The sequence below is a fragment of the Festucalex cinctus genome, chromosome 16 (assembly GCF_051991245.1).
Source record: "Festucalex cinctus isolate MCC-2025b chromosome 16, RoL_Fcin_1.0, whole genome shotgun sequence".
In the NCBI taxonomy this organism is placed as follows: domain Eukaryota; kingdom Metazoa; phylum Chordata; class Actinopteri; order Syngnathiformes; family Syngnathidae; genus Festucalex; species Festucalex cinctus.
In genome coordinates, this window is record NC_135426.1 from 22,289,268 (window position 1) to 22,307,320 (window position 18,053).

The window sequence follows — 18,053 nt, forward strand, 5'->3', positions numbered from 1 at the left end:
GGATGTCATGATTATCCGATCATGCCGAAGCAGCAAAGAACCCGCCATTATCAGAATTGAAACTTTATTGATCAAGCAGGAGCTAACAGGATTCAGCGGAGGATACCGCAACGACCTTCTTCTCCACGACCCATCCGGATCGCATGCAAATCTGTTGGCTCTGCTGAATCCGTGAGCTCATTTGTCACAAGACAATCAACAGTCGCTGGTCCAACTGTCCCGAAAACAATCTTGGCATATATGTATATATATGTATATATATATATAAAAAAAAAAAAAAAAAAAAAGGTGCAACCCTTATATAATGATTAGTCTGTTTGTTTTTGTTTTGCATCAGCAAGCCAGCAAAGTGCACATGGGTCGCTATATACAACAGAAAGATCAGAAAGAATCTTCGTCCTTCAGAACCCCCATCAACACAACTACTACGCAAGCAAACCAAGTGAAGCAACACACACACAAAAAAAAAGGAATCATTTCAAAGACAAAACATACTTCAGCTGTGATTTATAACTCGTTACGCAAAAAATAAAAAATAAAATTCTGATACTTTTTCATGCAGTTCATTTGGACAAAAATCACATTTATTAGGGATGCACCCATACCAGTTTTTTTTTTTTTTTTTTCAGATTGAATGCAAGTACCACCAATACTTTTTGTCAACAAGTTGTTGATACCAAGTATGATATTTGATGCCAATAGAGCTTGCAATTGTGATGAAAATGTGTTTTCTGTTTTAATTCGATATTCTTCGAAAACAAACTTTTTCTTGAACATGACAGGTAACGAAAGTAACAATCTGACATTTTAACATCTCACTGCATGTTTTTCTAAACCTCTACCTGTTAATTAAATGTAGCCTGTAACGCAAGGTGTTTCAGTTATTTAGTGTTTTGAGTTCAAACACTAGATGGCACTATGAGAAAGGAGTACACAGATAAGAGACAAAGAAGAACGCAGTTTTAATTAGTTTTCAGGGTTTTTCTGTTAGTTTTTGTTAGTTGTAGTTATTTAATAAATGTTTCAGTATTAGTTTTAGTTTGAAATGAACGTGTATTACTTGTGCGCAACATTTCAAAAAACACCATGGGAGTGATGTCATCTGAAGGTGCTTTTCTATTGGCTGCTGCTAGATGATGTCGCTTCCATGTGACACACTTTCAAACTTCCTTATTCCGGCGTTAATATCAAAATAAATCTACTTAAAATCACATTTAAAATCATCCCCAAAGGCTCATGCATGAAATTAATTACCAAAGACTAAAACGAAGGACATTTTTGCTATAATTAGTTAGTTTTAGATTTGTACACATAAAATGTGGTTTCAGTTAGTTTTTCATTTTCATTTTTATTTTATTTCTTAAACAAAATTGTTTTATAAATTTTAGTTTTAGGTTTTTTTTTTGTTAATTTTAGTGAACTAAAATAACCTTGGTACAGACAAACAGTGCCTGCCAATCGGTATTGGTGCATCCCAAACATGAATTGATCCTGACCATTAGCTGTGGAGATGAAAGACTTCAAGGGTGCTCATGACCTTCAGGTAATATTTACATTTTTGGTCCAATGATTTTTATTTTTATTTTTCATCTTTGTTGTAAATTCATTGAAAAACTTGACGAAGCTGGCAGTTTCTGAAGGACAACACATACTTATTTGTAATAATAATAATAATAATAATAATAATCATTCAATATAATCATAAGAAAAGGAGTCAGCACTCCAGTGATTGGCTAAAAGCAGGCAGCGAGGACTACGACGCCGACGACGGCCAGCGCATCAGTTGTTGACATTCTCAAACATGGCAGCAGGAGCTTTACATCCATCGAAGGAGACATGAGAGAAAGATGCCGAGAGAAGACATTCACAAAGATGTCAGGCCGAGGTAGCCAAGGAAAGAATGTTTGGTGGAAGGGGAGCAGGAGAGAGAGGACGGGGGCGCGCCGGAGTGAGGCTTGAGCGAGAGGAGTGTCGTGATGGGCACAAGGGGAGACAAATCCCCCCACCCCGCTCGCTCACACGGCGAGGGTTGAAGAGGAGGAAGATGCGGCGAGGATGAGGATGAGGAGGGCACGTTGGTGTGCAGCCGCCGAACTTGCTTGCCGGGATTGTCTCCGTGCGCGTAGGAGCGGTGCGTGTGCACGTTACCGGGGGCGTGCGCGGCGGCCACGCTCGCGTGCGCGCCGTGCTTGACCTTGCAGTGCAGACGCAGGCTGTCCCGCCGCTTGGCGCTGTACGGGCAAAGGTGGCAGGTGAAGGGCCGCTCCCCCGTGTGCACCCGCACGTGCTCCACCAGCTTGTTGGCGGTGCGCGTCAGGTGGCCGCAGCGCTCGCATCGGTACTGGTTGCCTTGGCGATGACCCTGGAAGTGAACCTGCAGCTCCGGTTGCCCGGGAAACGACCTCTGGCAGATCCGGCAGCGGTGTTCCGAGGTGCTCGTCTCCGGCGGGGTTGCCGTGGTAACTGTCGGCGCGCTGCCGGCGGGAAGGGTGAGGGGGCATCTGGCGGGGGTGGAGGTGAAGTGCGGCGGTTAGCGCGTGCACGGAGCGCAGTGTCCCCTCGTTCATCGCGGGTTCATCTTTCGCGGCCTCGCTGATTTTTTTTACAGCGTGCTTTTTGGTTTGTTTATTTTTTTGGTCTTTCTCTCTCGAACCCTACATCCGACCGCTGACATACGGGCATCCCCAGGTTCGTCTCGACGAGACCTTTCTAACGGTGTCTGTCCCGTCGCTCCACGACATTGCATTCCGTAGATAGAAAATATATACTATGCTGTATAACAAGTAAATAAAAAAAACAAACATACTTTTAATGGAAAAAAATTACTAAACAAAAAAAACAAAAACAAAAGCAAATGATGAATGAAAAAGCATTCATAATAAACTAAAAAAACATACCAAAATGAAAAAAACATATCTAATAAATGATAAAATATATATACTGTAATAAGTAAATTAAAAAACAAATAAACATACTTTAAATTAAAAAATGAATGTAAATGGAAAAAAAGAACAAAAAAAGCATTTTGTAAAAATCACACCAAAACGAAAAAAAAAAAATCATGAAAATATGAAAAAATGATTTATTTTTCAATTAACGCGGATGTCCGTTATCGCGGGTAGTTTTTGGAACGTGACACCTGCGATAAACGAGGGAACGCTGGACACACTGATGCAATGGAACTTTTGTTGCTAGATTTAGCAACTTTTTTGCCCAGAAAAAGCACCGAGCAGCAACTTTAGCTACAGTCGGTTTAAATTTGCTTGGAAACTCTGAGCAAGTTTTGAAGTAGGGCTGCACGATATTGGGAAATCATGCAATATGTGATATAGTTTCTGAATATAACGATTAGGATATTATTGCAATATTTAACATGTACCTAAGGAAATGACATTTTTATGTTCCAATGAAAAAATTGCATATTTTCATGCAGAAAAATAAGCAAACTCAATATATTCTGCATTAATTAATTGTAATTAAAACTCGATAATGTTCAACTATTGGATGGCGGACCACATTTTAGTTAGCCACTGACTGGTCAAATTCAGATAAATGCATCAAATTCCATATTAAATTTTTATTGCACGTCTTTGCGATATGCATATTGCACGGGCCAATATCACGATATTGATATTTTCCCAATATATTGTGCAGCCCTATTTTGAAGTGACCCAAACATTCAGCAATTTTCATCTCAGGTATTGCCATGTTGGGAAATATCGCCCTCTGCTGTTGACAGCAGTTGTGGGGGCATCTTGCAAAAAAATACAAAAAACAAAAAGAGACGTTTTAGTTCTCTTAGCAACAAACAGAGCATCGTTTAGCAACATCCTCTAAAAATAAGTAGTCATAAGAGTCCCACCTGGTGGCTCCACCCAGCAAGTGCTTGTCAGCGTGCGCCCTCATTGCCGCCTCCTGATTGGTGGAGTGGTCACACGCGCAGCAATGCAGCGAGAAGGATCCGCGCTCTTGCTGCCGATGCTCCGTCATGTGAGCCCGGAAAAGGAGGCGCCCGTCGGTCTCGAAGCCGCACACGTGACACCTGAGCACAGGGAGGAAATTCCGCCGTTGCCACGGCGTCGGCAAATCAAGCTTCGCAGTTGCATGACGACAGGCCAACTCACCTGTAGAAGAAGCTCGCACTTCCTCGCGGGTTGCTCGGATTGCCTGTCGGAGACGGATTAGAAGCAACAAATGTTATCAAGCAAAACAATTCAATGTTCTTTCACTAGATGGCAGCACCTGCTCAGGGGCCCCATGGCCACTAGGGGGCCCTGGGAAGCAATTAACAGTCACAATTTGGAATATTGAGGGGAAAAAACAGTAACAAAAAAAGTTATGTTTGGATTAAGTTAGTTTATTTGAAGAGTTTAAATTATTGTTTTTTTTTTTAATTTCAAGGCCAAATTATGCAATTTTATATTTGTTCTTCAAACCACTTTTGTCACCTTTTTTCAGGTGATAAACTATTTGAATCGGTACTGCGGTGCCTTGAGATAAGAGTGACTTCACACGTTTTTGGCGATATTAACTGTTGTTTGCCTGATTTTTTTGAAAAATTTGCAAAAATTTTAGATTTATGTGGATATTTGGCCACAAACGGTATAGCAACACATGTAGACAGACAATATAACAATACTCACCAGAAAATTGTCTGAGAAAAATTTGTTTATTCTTAATAGTAGTTGTGAAAGTCTTCTTCGTTTTGTGTATTCATGACGGTCTTATACTGCCCCCTGGTGGCCAAGTCGTAGAAGGTGTCACATGGAATTCTCATAATGTAGAAATAAATTATTTCTTTACATTGTATTTAATTTCGTGATCACTGTATGTTTTTATTAAGTATAACATTAAAGAGTGCTATTTTTCTAATAAAAAAAAACACTTTTTTTTGTTAGTCTGGAACAAATTAGTAGCATTCTCACTCATTTCAATGTTTTGAAATACGTACAAGCTTGGTCATGGAGTTGAATTAAAAATTTAACTCGTATCTCAAGGCACGACTCTCAGTGAATTTACTTGCTGCACACATTGCAAATTTTGCAGCTGCAAAAATAAAACACTTTTACAGTAAATACACAGTGAACTGGTTACTTTTTGTAGACTTAGATGATATTCAGTATCCAACATTGTGTGTCTCTTGTGGCTAAAAAATGCGTGTGAATGTTTTGAAGTTCACAAAAGCATTCCACAATGAGTTTACAGTTGGCAAATAGAGGACTCAAAAGTGAAATTTTGCTCCCATGGAGGCGCTGACTGCGTGTTTGTTTCGTACCATAAGCAGGTTCCAAGGCACAGGACCAGGCTGGCTCCACTTTCAGGACCGGACTACACGTGACACAAAGACATGGACGCACTGCTTAGGATGCTGCAGTAGAAGAAAGGGGGAAAAAAAAAAAAAAAGGTAGCGGGATGCGCACCTGCTCCTGGCGGGGGTGCCGGTCCTCAGCGCCGGCACGCCGCTGGACTTAGCGACCCGCTCTGGAGAGCAAACGCAAAACGTGAGCATGACACTTGACGTGACAAAAAAGTAGACCGCGTTGTGTGCTAAACCTGAGAGCTGGTGCAGCAACGTGGATGCCAGGTTGACGGACATGTCCTGCCACAGCGCCGCTCGCAGGCACTGCTCCGCCATCTTGGGCCCGGAGCACATCTGGTCTCCGAAGAACTGCTGTTCCTCCATCGCAAACCCCGAGAACAACCTGGGCCGGGTCTCCTCCTCCGTTTTCCCCCTGAGGAGAATCTGCTCGGCCAAGGCGCTCGTAGAGATCTCCTCCTCCTCTTGTTTGACATTCGGGTTCTCCGTCGCCACCTCCTTGCAGCGTTCAGTTTTGACGGCCACAAGACCTCCATCGCTTGACGAAGATGGGCCTCGGACGTCTCTTATTGGTCCACCGCGGATGACACCTGACATCCTCGGGGTTTCGATTTCCATGGAGTCCTCTTCCTCCTTGACCTTTACGCCGGGCCGGGTCAGGAGCTGACTCTCTGCCAATCAAAACATTATTTGCTCATGTTCTCCATCTGTCAACAAATGACTGGGAACATTCACTTGACTTCAGTGTAGGTAGTTAGCGTGTGCGACAGTGTGAACGTGAGCGTGAACGGTAGTCTCGTCCTCGCCATCGACTGGTGAGCAATCAAGGGTTCGGCATGCCACAGTATTTTTTGCTCACGGTGATCGCATACCGTCAGACTCGAATATCGGCTCATGCATGATAGTCAAGCGTGTCGTCTGCCTATGTGAGGCAAACGGATGGACGAACATAGACACAAACCTGCCAATTTCCTGAGCAGGTCCGAAGCCAGCGTATGAGTGGCGGCCTCCCCCTCAGGTGTGTGTGTAAGCGTGGGCGGATCGGGACTGGCCCCGGGGCCGTCTGGGGACAAAGCCAAACACGGCTCCTCCTGCTGCCCCACTCGTCCCTCCGAAAGACTCCCAGGGAGCACCTGGACCTTCTGGGTGGCCTCTAAACAACACAAAAACAAACAAAAAGACATCAGACAGACGCCATGTGCGCGCGCGTGCGTGTGTGATTTTAACTACCCGACAGCCTAATGAGAAGGTCAGACGCCATCTTGGTGCTGACATCGGGGCTGAAGAGAGAGGTCGCTGCCAGGGAGGGGCTCGAACCCGCCGCGCGCGTCTCCGGCCCGTGGTCGGCGTGCACGTGCGGCCGATGAGCTGCCTGTTTGTGTCGTTGGGCCGCGTCCGGAGGAGGAGGAAGAGGAAGAGGAGGCTGTAACGCGCTCGGCCTACGCTTCATTTTCCAGCGACGAGGAAGGGAGTCACACTCAGAAGAGAGGCGAGCGATGCGAAAGGAGGGATGCTAAAATAAGACGGGAAGGTTCTTGGCCACTCGGAGGAGAGGAGAGCATGATGAAAATCTACTCCTCTGACTGTTCCTGACCTGTGAGAGATGGATGAAGGGAAAGCGAGGCATGAAGATGGAAGGTGGATGACAAGCGTGACAAAAAAAAAAAAAAAAAAAACATGATCAAAGTGAATCTCCGAATCAGAGAATTATTAAATGGATAAGGACCGATGATAGTGTCATAATCACATCGCCATGGTAACAGGCTGCAGCATCTCTGCCCTGACCTTACTTCCGACAATCAATTCCGATTATGGTTGGATAAAAAAATATTGATTCATCTCAAACTAGATTTTAAATGATCACTTTATACTTTATAGTTATACACACACCATAAATAAGTTATTGCTGTGCAAATCATTTTCAGACATTTTATTGCACAGAAATGGAAGGCGGCATACCATGTAATGTTCGCAAAGCCATAAAAATACATATTAAAAATTTGTCAACAGGTAGGCCCTCCTCTTTGTTTTTTTACTGAATGGAACAAATCATTTCAATATTAAATCGCAATTAAATCAAATATTGAGGTAACAAATTCACAATACCCAACGCTGATTAAATGTCATCAATAATAATCAACAAACTGTCAGTCCAAAAACAAAATTTGAACTAGCCTATATAAAATCATGATCATTAAAAATGTTCCACTCACGGCAATTGAAATTGTTAAAAAAAAAAAAAAAAAACTAACTAAAATGATGGTAAGTGCAATCACAGTCAAATATTGTAAAGTATTAATATGTGACTCAAAATCGAACACCAAATCGGTCCCCTTTTTGGGATGTCGACGACCCGGTTCACTCTCGCCTCACAACTCGACATTCTTGCTTGACTAGAGTCGCCAAATGACCGTGACCCCGTTCCTATCCTCCATCCCTCGCTGCTCGGTACCAAACGGACGAAGCCGAGTTCCGGAGCTCCTCGCTGGCTGGCTGGCTGGCTGGCTGGCTGGCTGGTCCCCTCTCCCTTTCCCCGTCGCAACATGGCTGACACGCGGAGTCACAAAGTCAATTCCCGGCGTGGGAGGACGGTGCGCCAATTTTGGTACCGAGGAAGCGGTAAATTTGTTCCGTTTCAGCTGGTACCGGGAAGGAGGGCAGGTGTCAAGAGCCCAGTCGCCCCCACCCTCCTCCTCTCTCTCTCTCTCTCTCTCTCTCTCTCTCTCTCTCCATCACGCCCCTGCAACATGGCTGAACGGAACTCGACCTCACGAGACCTCTGAAGTCATCCACACGGGTCATTTCGCGTCGACAACCCGCCCCGGGACGACCAGACGACGCCTTCTCGCCGCTCCCCTTCCGAGACTTACCGGTACCGGGAGGGCAGGTGGCGGCGGTGGGTGAGATGGTGCAGTCCGGGGCAGAACCTATATATAGACCACACATCTTACTGGCGATGATTTTTTTCTTTTCTTTTTTTTCGCGCTCTTGCGTCGACCTCCGGGCTCTCTCCGCCACTTTCCAGCAGTGCCAAGTGGAGGTTGGGAGAGGGGGGGGGCGAGGGGAGGAGTGAGGCGAAAACCGCGCGGAGACGTCTTGTTCCAGGCCGAGAGGAGGATGACGGGTCGGTCACTGAGCAGGGCAGAGGGAGGTTTCCGCCTCCTTTCTTTCCTCTCTCTCTCTCGCGTTCTCTCTCTCTTTCTGTCTGTCTCTCTCACGCGTGCGCGTGCACGCGCGCGAGGGGGACGCAGTGGGTCCGTCCACGCGCCAAGCTCACGCGGGCACACGCAAGGTGAACACTTGTCCGTTGGAACGGAACAAAACAGCCCAGTCAACACTTTTAAAGAGTCCACAAGCACCAGTGATAACACAAAATATACGAATATTATTAACCTATTTACATTTGAAAAGATATCTGAACTTTCTACTCGTTACTTCATCACAATAACTTTTTTTTTTTTCCCCATTCAATCTTATAGCGAAAAAGTATATACGTAAAGTCAACCACGGTTGAGAGAAGCAAGATATTCCCGAGGTAAACTATAAAAAGAATGAATTGGTGTGCAGAGTAGTTTTCCCCCCGATATACCAAGTTACTAAAATGGTTATTATAGACTTATAGTCTGGGGTCTTCAGCAAGGAAATCGCACGATTGGCATTGTTTATATGCTAGACGCACATTGAGCGAAATTTGAAAAGAAAAGATACATTTTCTCCAAAACAGTGACTTTGATACTAATATTTTTATATATATATATATTTTAGTGACGCTCTGTCAAATTAGGTTTAATGTTACAAAGGCTTTGAATCATTCACGTCAGCCTTGACAACGTTCTATGTCATCAGATTGCGTCATGTTTCATTGTAATTCGCAGCTCTAGTTAGGGCCCGAGCAGCTACCGCTGCCATCTGCTGGCCATAGTTAGTGGGGTGTTTTTGATTTCACAACTCATTGGCCCGTGCGCTGCACTTGGACATTGCACTGACCACTGATATATTTAAAAAAAAAATAAAAAATAAAAAAAAGGAGTTGACGTCACTTAACGTTTATGGCGGCATACACCGTGATTTTACTAAACGTTATTAAACGTTTTTGGCGGTCAAAGAGTTAATCACTTCCTCTACTTATACCATTTTTTTTGTACACATGTATGCTGTGTTGCCCCAAGTGGCCGCCGGCTGTAACTGCACCCCATTTTTCCCCCCTAAAAAAAATAAAAATATCCCGGTATATAGATTTGGCATTCGCTTTCATTCAAAATGGCCCAGAAAAAACAAACAAACAAACAAAAATAGATTCATGGCCCAAATCTGCATCACATTATAGTTTAAAACTTATGAAAACAACGTACCGTAATGGAAAATTTGATAAACTGTATCCTTTCTGTACAACTTCACGTCGATGGCATAAATAAAGCATTCAAGCACGTCTACTGTGCAGTGCCTGGCCAGAGCCTCTAGAGGGAGACAGACAGTAGTAAACGGACACACCAGCACCCACCACAGTGTGACAGTCACCAGCATCAACAAACCAAGCGCCACCTACTTTTATGTTACTGTATCATCTTGTACAATCTAATGTTGGCATATGTTGAATTTGAAATTGGCCTTGCAGGTCCTTCTTACCTTTATCGTCATCCATCTGCATTTATGACACCACGACAGGAGAGAACCTGTGATTAGAAATGACGGCTTTCGTGTGCCGTCTGTGGTCTACTTCTGGTCAAAGGGCAGAGTGATTTTAGGCCTCAAACAGTGGAGGCTGGACCCCACAGTGTTAAATACTGAAGCGGACTAATTGGATAAGATAATTTCCGGTGGCACACTTTAAGATCTCACAAGGCACACAAACGTGTTTTAGGAAACATGGCAGTACAAGCCTGCATGTGGCACTGGATTGGACTTGGTGTTATCTTGGAGTGAGGAGGAGGGGGGGGGGGGTGTTTCTGTTCAAATGCTCAGGAGATCCTGGAGGGACATGGCTGCAGCTGGTGTACATCCTGTTGGGGGTATCCGGGGGGGTGGGGGATCTTAATCCTGTAGAACTAGATCCTCTAGACAACTCAGAAGACAAAACGTCATATCTGTATGCTTTCTGGAGTCTTAAACAGGCTGCTTGGGCAAATCAACCCAGGGGGTTGCGCTCAGTTACGAGCAGCAGATCTAGTTTCTTTGGTTCTATGTCAACTCCCCCCACAACCAAAATCCCTACAAATGTAAAGCTCATCTTCACACATCTGCTGTGCAACACAGAAGACATCCTTGCAAGGTAGGAACAAACAACGCTGTCTCCATTTATTTTGTTCGGCTTGTGTTTGTTAAATGCATGTTGAAGGTTTCCCAGGAACAGTCAAAAGACTTGATCTCGGTTTAAAAACACAAATACAGTTGCTCTCAAGCTGATGAATTCTTCTTTATATGCTATCAAGATGCAGTCCTTCCTGCTTTATTTGGGGGCAACCGTGATCTTGTCATGCGTTGCCCTGCCTGTCGCTGCGTTCTCTCGCGGCGCAGGTTCTGCTGCCTGCCAGACAATGAGTCCCGGTCACATCCGGGCCCAACCTCAGGACTTGCAGCAGAGCCACGTCACCATTCGTACGTCGGTGCGTTCATATCTGCCTGGGCAACTGGTTACAGGTAATATTGACACTTGAATTTAGTGACAATTGATCGGCACAGTGATTCCAAAAGGCTAAAACGAGATCCTCTGATCCCAGTGACAGTCCGAAGCTCTCGGGACTTCATGGGTTTCCTGCTGCAGGCCCGCAGCGGAGAAGATTCTGAAGTCGCCGGTGGGGCAGGGTCCCCAGCAGAAGGTCCGGTTCTGGTGGGCGGTTCCTGGACGCTGGCTCCACCTGGGACCCACACGCTCAGATGCCTGTCGGAGGGTGACACGCTCACCCACTCAGACAAACAACTGAAGCGGAACCTGTCGTTTGTGTGGCGGGCTCCTGATGTACCCGTGGGAGACATTCGCTTCTAGTGAGTCCACAATCCACACCCACAGTTTGCACATTTCTGACAGACTGCCCAACATTCACTAGGGATTCTTTGTCCTTCTAGTATAACTGTGGTTCAGTCCTACTTTGTTTACTGGGCGGGGATCAAGTCCACAGTGGTGCGTGACGGGAGTCGAAGTATTTGGAATGGTAGAAACACAACAGGAGCAGTGACAGAACGAGCAGTTTTTGGTCTCCTTGATGACAACTTTACTCCAATGCCAGGTACAAACATAGCACATGCATCTTCAGTTGCGTTGCCATGACTAACATTCATTTTGGTCTCATCTTTTGGCCTTTAAGCCCTATTGAACAAACCCAGTCAAACCTCGTCAGGAAAACAAACCTTTACTCCCAGAAACGTCTGGAGCAGCACTGAGAGTCCAGTGCCACTCACTGTGCACCAACAGAGCACCAACTCAATACTTCAACATTCAAGAAGTCTTTTAAGGGACAACTACTTGGACTTAGGACCTCTGGCTGAAGAGTCGGGCGGTGATCCTTACACAGCGCACCTTCCTTTCATCACTCCGCTCCCACCAGATGAACGTGTAGAAACTTTTGCACCGTCTTTTCTGGCTTACTCCCTTGTCTCCCACCCACATTGGAAGGATACAGAACCACGGACGTTGACAGCAAATCTACTAAAGCCTCTAGAAAATCCCAGCCTCCTTAACCCAAACCCCTCGGTGCCAACGTCGCGGAAACCAACAGGGCCACGAAATGACCCAACATCCCAGAGGAGCCTAACAACACATGAAATAAGGATCCAGTCTATGTCTTTGCTTCCTTCAAGTTCAAACACCGGCATAGATAGGTCTTCCACCCCGACACTTTCCCCTTCCATTCTCTTTTTATTAACTCCTCTGAAGTCTGCAACCCATAAGCTTCTTCTCCAACCCCGTGCAAAGCTCGATCCATCCGACTCCAGAAAAGAGTTGCATCCTCCCGCTAGCTCTCATCAAACGTTGCGGCACGCTGCCGTGTCTCAATCTGGACATGTTAGCAACACCTCAAAAAATCTGTCTAACAAAGCATTTGTCCGGCCAAGTACTAGACCCCAACCATGGTTCAAAGCCCATCCCCAAACTGTGCCACCCTACACTCAACCCTCACTTTCTACAAGAAGATTAAATGCTTCGATTTTCACAACAAAGGCTAATCATGCCAAGGCATCTCTATCCACAATGGTGAAAAGCATAAGCACTTTCGATTCTTACGGTTCTTCTCAGGGTGTTAGCGCCCAATCTTCACCAAGCGTCAATACTCCTCGTGATGAACACACACCCAAGAATCCATCGTTCACACATTCCTCCAGCCAAGTCAAAACCTCTCCTGTTTTTTCCGCACTCCCAAAACCTTCTCCTGTCTCTTCGCCTCCCAAATTGATCTCGATCATTCTGTCCTCCACCTCGACATTTCTCTCAAGTAGCTCCACCAACTCTCCATCATCGGCCACATTCTATACCGATGGTCCATTCAGCACTTCTTCCATCCCAAGAACCACAAGTTCTCCCTCATCTTCTGCTACCACCAGGTCTCCAACCATCACCTCCTCCTCATTCTCAACCAAACTATCCATTCCTTCAAGTTCTCGCCCTTCTTCCACCTCAGTGGAATCCTTGTCTTTGATTTCGGCTGCCGCATCTTCCTCTCAGGCAACCTCCCTGCATCCAGGACCTTCTCCAGCTCCACGTCGCTCCCTCAACAACCGCCCCTCAATACCTCCCGTACTGTTGACATCCCAAAGACAGACCCACATTGTATCATCTAATCCCAAACAAAAGTTTAATCCATCAACCTCCAGCCACAAACTCGAGTCTAACATTGGGGAAGAACTGAAACCAAAGGCACCAAAACCGGATACCAAGATTCCCTTTAATCCCTCGAAAACTCCAGGCATGGAGGGCAAGTATCCTGAAATTGTGCCCAGGCATAGCTCTTGGGAGCTGGGCATGCTGTTGGGCTGCTCGGCCGGCCTGGGGATGGCCCTGGTGGTCGGTGTGCGCTACGTGTACAGGCAGGCCTGCGGGAAGCGCACCGAGGTGACGCTGCACAACCGGGTGAGAGATGACGGGAGAGGCGAGCGAGGGATGATCCACGTTGAGGAATGTGGCGATTTGGTCCGAGTTCGCCGAATCCGAGAGAACAGCCTCGTGCTTCTTGCCGAGTACGACATATTAGCATCGCCTGGAGACTGATGTGCAATCCAGCGCGTCAAACAAAAACGATTTGGATCCTCATTTATTTCCTTTTGTGAAAATAGATGAACATTTCGGATTATTTCTGTAAACTCGTGATTGAAAAGACAAAAAGTGGCAAAAGCAGAGTGCCACTTGACTAAATATAGAAGCTCTTTGGTTTTATGTTGTGGAAACGCCTTGTAAACATTCATAGCATCGGACACATGAAAACGAACTTGAGTCTCGGTGTTCATGTTGAGTCGTCATCACTTAAACATTCATGATATTAAATACATTTTATCAAAATCAAAACTCTTGTAACAATATCAAAACTACTGTAACAAAGTTCACATTTCCTGAAAGAGGAAGCTGAACTGAAATGAGTAGAAATGTAGAAAAGACAATAAAAAAAAAAAAAAAAAAAAAGTATGGTCCCAGCAACACCACGCGTCTTATCAAATATAAAACATGTACCTTTGCTCCTTTTAAATATAGAAGAATAAATTTTTGTGTTTTTTTTTTGCCATTGCGTAGGTGGCAAGGTGGCAGTTGGTCCTTGTGTCCGCCACCTTGCTGAGGTCGCTGTTGATTGGTCACTATAAGGCACATGATCACCTGGTAACATGTTCACTTTATCAGACGGGCTGCAGGCTCGACATCTTCATCAGCTGGAAGCACACAAGTGAAAATGTCATAATAACAACAACAACAATAACATAATAACAGTAAGTCCTTCTCAAGAAAGCAAAAACGTTTGAAAGACAAAATCTCATGATGGAAATAACTTTTTGGAAAACGTGTCTAATAGCAATCAAGTTGAATCGAATGACTTTCAAAAAAAAAAAAAAAAAAAAGTCCGGCACGCTCACCTTCTGGCGGCTGGTCATCCAGCTACGGATGGTCGGCACCAGCACGGATCCGAGGAGGATCTGCGCCGGGTGGTAGATAAGCAGCGGGACTGAAATGAGCGACAGACGCTCGTAGCCTGCGAACACGATCTTCAGCATGGGGATACCTGCACACCCGCCGCACACACGTCAAGTCAATCACAGCCACCCTCGGAAAAAAAAAAAAGGTGGGTCAAAAATGGACCAACCAAAATTTTTTTTAGTTATTTAACACAAAATGTTGGATCAAATTAAATTTATAACCTATAAAGCAACCCAATTATATGGTCTGTTTTGTGGGTTATTTATCTGACCCAACTTTTTCACTAAATTGAGGAACCCAAAATGGTCCCTTTTTAACCCAATTTGGGCTATTTTTGACCCAACTGTTAAGAGTGCGCATCTTGCCGTGACCGCAAGCGCGGGCGCATACCTAGCGTTAGCGACTTGTGCGTGGAGCAGAACACGATGGCCACCGTGTCGGCGGGAGTGAATCCTGAGCCGGCCCTGCGGACAAAGACGGACAAAGCAGCGTCACGTGGCGACTATTTTCAAGACAAACAGAGGGAGAACGTCACTCACCTACTGGAAAACCCAAAAGTGAGCAGCATGAAAGACAGCTGGATGGAGAAAACTGCAAAAAAAAAAAAAAAAAAAAACAAAAAAAAAACTTTCTAAGCGCCCCATAACAATATACAAAAAAACATGTTCTGTTCAGTCTGTTTGGTCGCCCGATATTTGTCGATGCGCATGTACTCACTGATTAGTACGACCATGAGCAGGCTGATTGGGTCCAGCTCCATGTTGGCGTTGCTGAAGGTGTCGCAGAAAGTGCTGTAGATGATCATGAGGAGGACGGCGCTGCTGACGGCGCCGAACGGAGGCTTCCTGCGCTCTAGACACTCCCTCAGGAAGCGGCGGCACACCTGCGGCAGGGGGGGGTGACACCGTGAGATCGCCGCTCGCTGCTCCCGCGAGGGTTTGCCGACGTACCTGACCCACGACGAGGGGCACCACCACCGTCATGAAGAGCTGAGAGAAGATGGAGCCAAAGGCCACGGCGGATGAAGAGCCCAGCTGCAGGAAACAGTTTAATTTTTTTTTTTTTCTTCCTAGCCGAATGAACTTGCTCTCAGTATGATTTTAAGTATTAAAAGTGGCAATATTCAATGTTATTTTGAAAATATAGCACTTTTTTTTTTTTTTTTTTTTTTTTAAACAGGAATTTTATTCTTATATTACCTGTGCCGCCCAGTGGATAAAAGGGGAAATGCAGTGCAGGGCTCTTTATTGTCAGTATGTAAATAAACCAAATAAGTGTGTTTTTCATACCGTAAACATTGGTAATGACATTTATTCACCCATGATTATATTATTTTTTTATTATGTATAGTTAGGTGTTGACATTTATTTTTTTATTGTGTATTTTATATTTTGGACACAATGTTCTATGTCTTGTGGTTGAGTTGGAGATTTATATGAACTTGACTCCTTGAATTAAAAAAAAAAAAAAAAAAAAAGTCTTATATACATACTGTTATTTTTAAATGAGATCTATAAATAAATTTGAATTGGAAGGTTGTGTCGTCGCACAAACATTTTATGTTTGCTCTATCAGGTGCGACTTACGAAGAGCAGAAGCAGGGTCGGTGTCACCACGATGCCCTGCACGACACAAGAATTCGGTTACACAGCGCTTCACGCTCAAAGACGCGCGCCGCGCCGCGCCGCGCCGCTCGGACCCTACCAGGAAGCTTCCAAACGCAGAGTTGAAAATGGCAGCCGCCTGGCAACACAAACCCAATAAATCACCATGGCAACGGCACATTGTTTCACGCCTCTTCGAGGTGCGTCTTACCTCGTTACCGCCGACGGCTTTGGTGAGAATGACGGCCGAGGAGACCGGAGGCGGCATGCAGCTCACTGTCTGTAACCTAGGCAACGACACCACGAGGATGAGGACCACGTTGACTTCAGAGCTAAGATGCCTTAAATGCAAAGCATGTGGCAGCAGTAAAACTATTTTTAAAAATATATTTTTTTTTAATGCAGTTTCTCTATATGGCAGAATTTCAGAGTGAAAGCGAGTCTGGAACGGATCTCTCTCCCATGATGAATGGGGTTCACATTCACACACGCCCTTCTTAATAGCTAGTCATGAATGAGACTTTTGTGAGTCCTCTCAGGTAAAGTCAACAGTGCTCGAACAAAAGATCACATTCACATGCAGTCTTACCCTCTGAGCAGCCACTGGTCGATGGTGGTCAGCGCCAGCACTCTGACCAGCAGCCATACAGTCAGTGGGAAGAAGACCAGCGTGAATGACTGAACGAAAAGGTGAAGGCGCACGTGGAGCAAAGCGCTGGTCAACTCCTGCAAATATTGCGCAAAACACAATCAACTGAAATTCCTGGTCATCTTTCGGCGTTCCCACCCGGGGATTGTCACCTCCGTCTTCAGCGAGAGGCCGCTGTTGAAGAAGATGAGCGAGACAGCGAGGTACGAGATGGTGATCTCTGGCTTCAGTGGTCCTGCAACAGAGAGGCAAGAGCGGTCACTATGGTAACCGTGGAAACAACAAGCCACCCATCGTCGTGCTGCTGTTTCAAACTGAAATTCTGCAAGCAGCATATAACGAACACACAGTAGCAGATTATCTTTCCTTCAAAAGATAAAGTGTTATGGACCGCAGTCCATGAACGCATCACACGGTAGTTCTTATCATCCCTTCTGATAAACGTGTTTGCTTTGGCAAATTACGATCGAGATAAGTCATTTATCTTGACCAAGAGTCACTTTCACTGGCTGGGATCCAAACGTGTCCTGGTGGGAGAGGCGCTTTTGTTGACATTAGTGTGAGAATGCAACGTGTCACCAAACCTCTTTACGAAACTTCCGGATTGCACGTTTACCTTCAATTTGGAAAACTACGACAATAATGTTCCACGTAAGTGATATGTCAGATGAATTAATGACATTTAATCTCGCCTTCGGCACAAACCATGCAGGTATTTGAGCTAATTTGTAGAGTAGTCCATAAAATAAATAGCTGTTAGTAGGTGAGCAAAACTGCCACGCTTGCCATTTAAGACGTCATAGAACATGGTGCGGCTTCTTTCAGTTATTTAATCGTATTGTGACATATGCGCATCCTGGTGACCTCACCTCCTTTGACACCGAAGCTGGGCTGTACTTTTGCCGACAATATCACCAGTACGATCCCAATGATGAACCATTCCTTCCGTATTGTGGCCAGTAGACCCATGTTTCTCCAACGGCCTCTTCCGGATCACCCGGCGGGCCCCTTAAAAGCTGAACGGCCCGTGACGACTCTCTTTTCGCCTGCCGTCTTCACGTCTTGGCCACACACGAAGTCCGCTTGACAAGAGTTCCTAGTTGTGATGTCAAGAGTTCCTCAAACGCAGCTTCTGATACTTCTTCTCCCCATCATTGTCGGTTGGCAAATAACTTTGGGAGTACAATACCGCCACCTGCTGCTTAACTCGTGTAATATCTTTAATTTCGCCTTGATTTTGTTTCCCCCTATTTAGTCTTGTTATACTCATTTTTTTGTATGTTCCGTATCCATTGTTTTGAAATGAAGTTTCTAAAATAAATTAATTCATACAAGTTAAAATAAATAAATAAGGGAGTTACTTCAGGGGTC

The 18,053-nt window shown here is 45.1% G+C and overlaps 3 protein-coding genes across 5 annotated transcripts; 1 reads left to right on the plus strand and 2 right to left on the minus strand.

Moving 5' to 3' along the window:
* Positions 1-47: 47 nt before the first annotated feature.
* On the minus strand, positions 48-10,157 carry LOC144004019 (uncharacterized). Of its 3 annotated transcripts, none has more exons than XM_077500892.1 (9): positions 9,670-10,157; positions 6,548-6,911; positions 6,279-6,470; positions 5,554-5,988; positions 5,421-5,481; positions 5,276-5,328; positions 4,125-4,167; positions 3,863-4,042; positions 48-2,501 (listed from the first exon to the last, which is right to left on the minus strand). In XM_077500892.1, the coding sequence occupies exons 2-9, from the start codon at positions 6,765-6,767 to the stop codon at positions 1,865-1,867; spliced, it is 1,821 nt and encodes a 606-aa protein (XP_077357018.1). In that variant the 5' UTR covers positions 6,768-6,911; positions 9,670-10,157; the 3' UTR covers positions 48-1,864. The 3 variants fall into 3 exon arrangements, with proteins under 3 accessions (XP_077357018.1, XP_077357016.1, XP_077357017.1); XM_077500890.1 differs by lacking the exon at positions 9,670-10,157 and adding an exon at positions 8,188-8,507; XM_077500891.1 differs by lacking the exon at positions 9,670-10,157 and adding an exon at positions 8,085-8,507.
* A 379-nt stretch (positions 10,158-10,536) lies between these two features.
* Positions 10,537-13,822, plus strand: reeld1 (reeler domain containing 1). Its single transcript, XM_077499719.1, has 4 exons — positions 10,537-10,954; positions 11,035-11,299; positions 11,381-11,541; positions 11,620-13,822. Exons 1-4 carry the CDS (start codon positions 10,720-10,722, stop codon positions 13,515-13,517), a joined length of 2,559 nt encoding a protein of 852 aa, XP_077355845.1. The 5' UTR covers positions 10,537-10,719; the 3' UTR covers positions 13,518-13,822.
* On the minus strand, positions 13,544-17,845 carry slc10a7 (solute carrier family 10 member 7). Its single transcript, XM_077499735.1, has 12 exons — positions 17,552-17,845; positions 16,835-16,917; positions 16,623-16,759; positions 16,245-16,320; positions 16,134-16,172; positions 16,016-16,051; positions 15,380-15,463; positions 15,147-15,312; positions 14,969-15,020; positions 14,820-14,893; positions 14,369-14,514; positions 13,544-14,167 (listed from the first exon to the last, which is right to left on the minus strand). Exons 1-12 carry the CDS (start codon positions 17,649-17,651, stop codon positions 14,135-14,137), a joined length of 1,026 nt encoding a protein of 341 aa, XP_077355861.1. The 5' UTR covers positions 17,652-17,845; the 3' UTR covers positions 13,544-14,134.
* Positions 17,846-18,053: the final 208 nt, after the last annotated feature.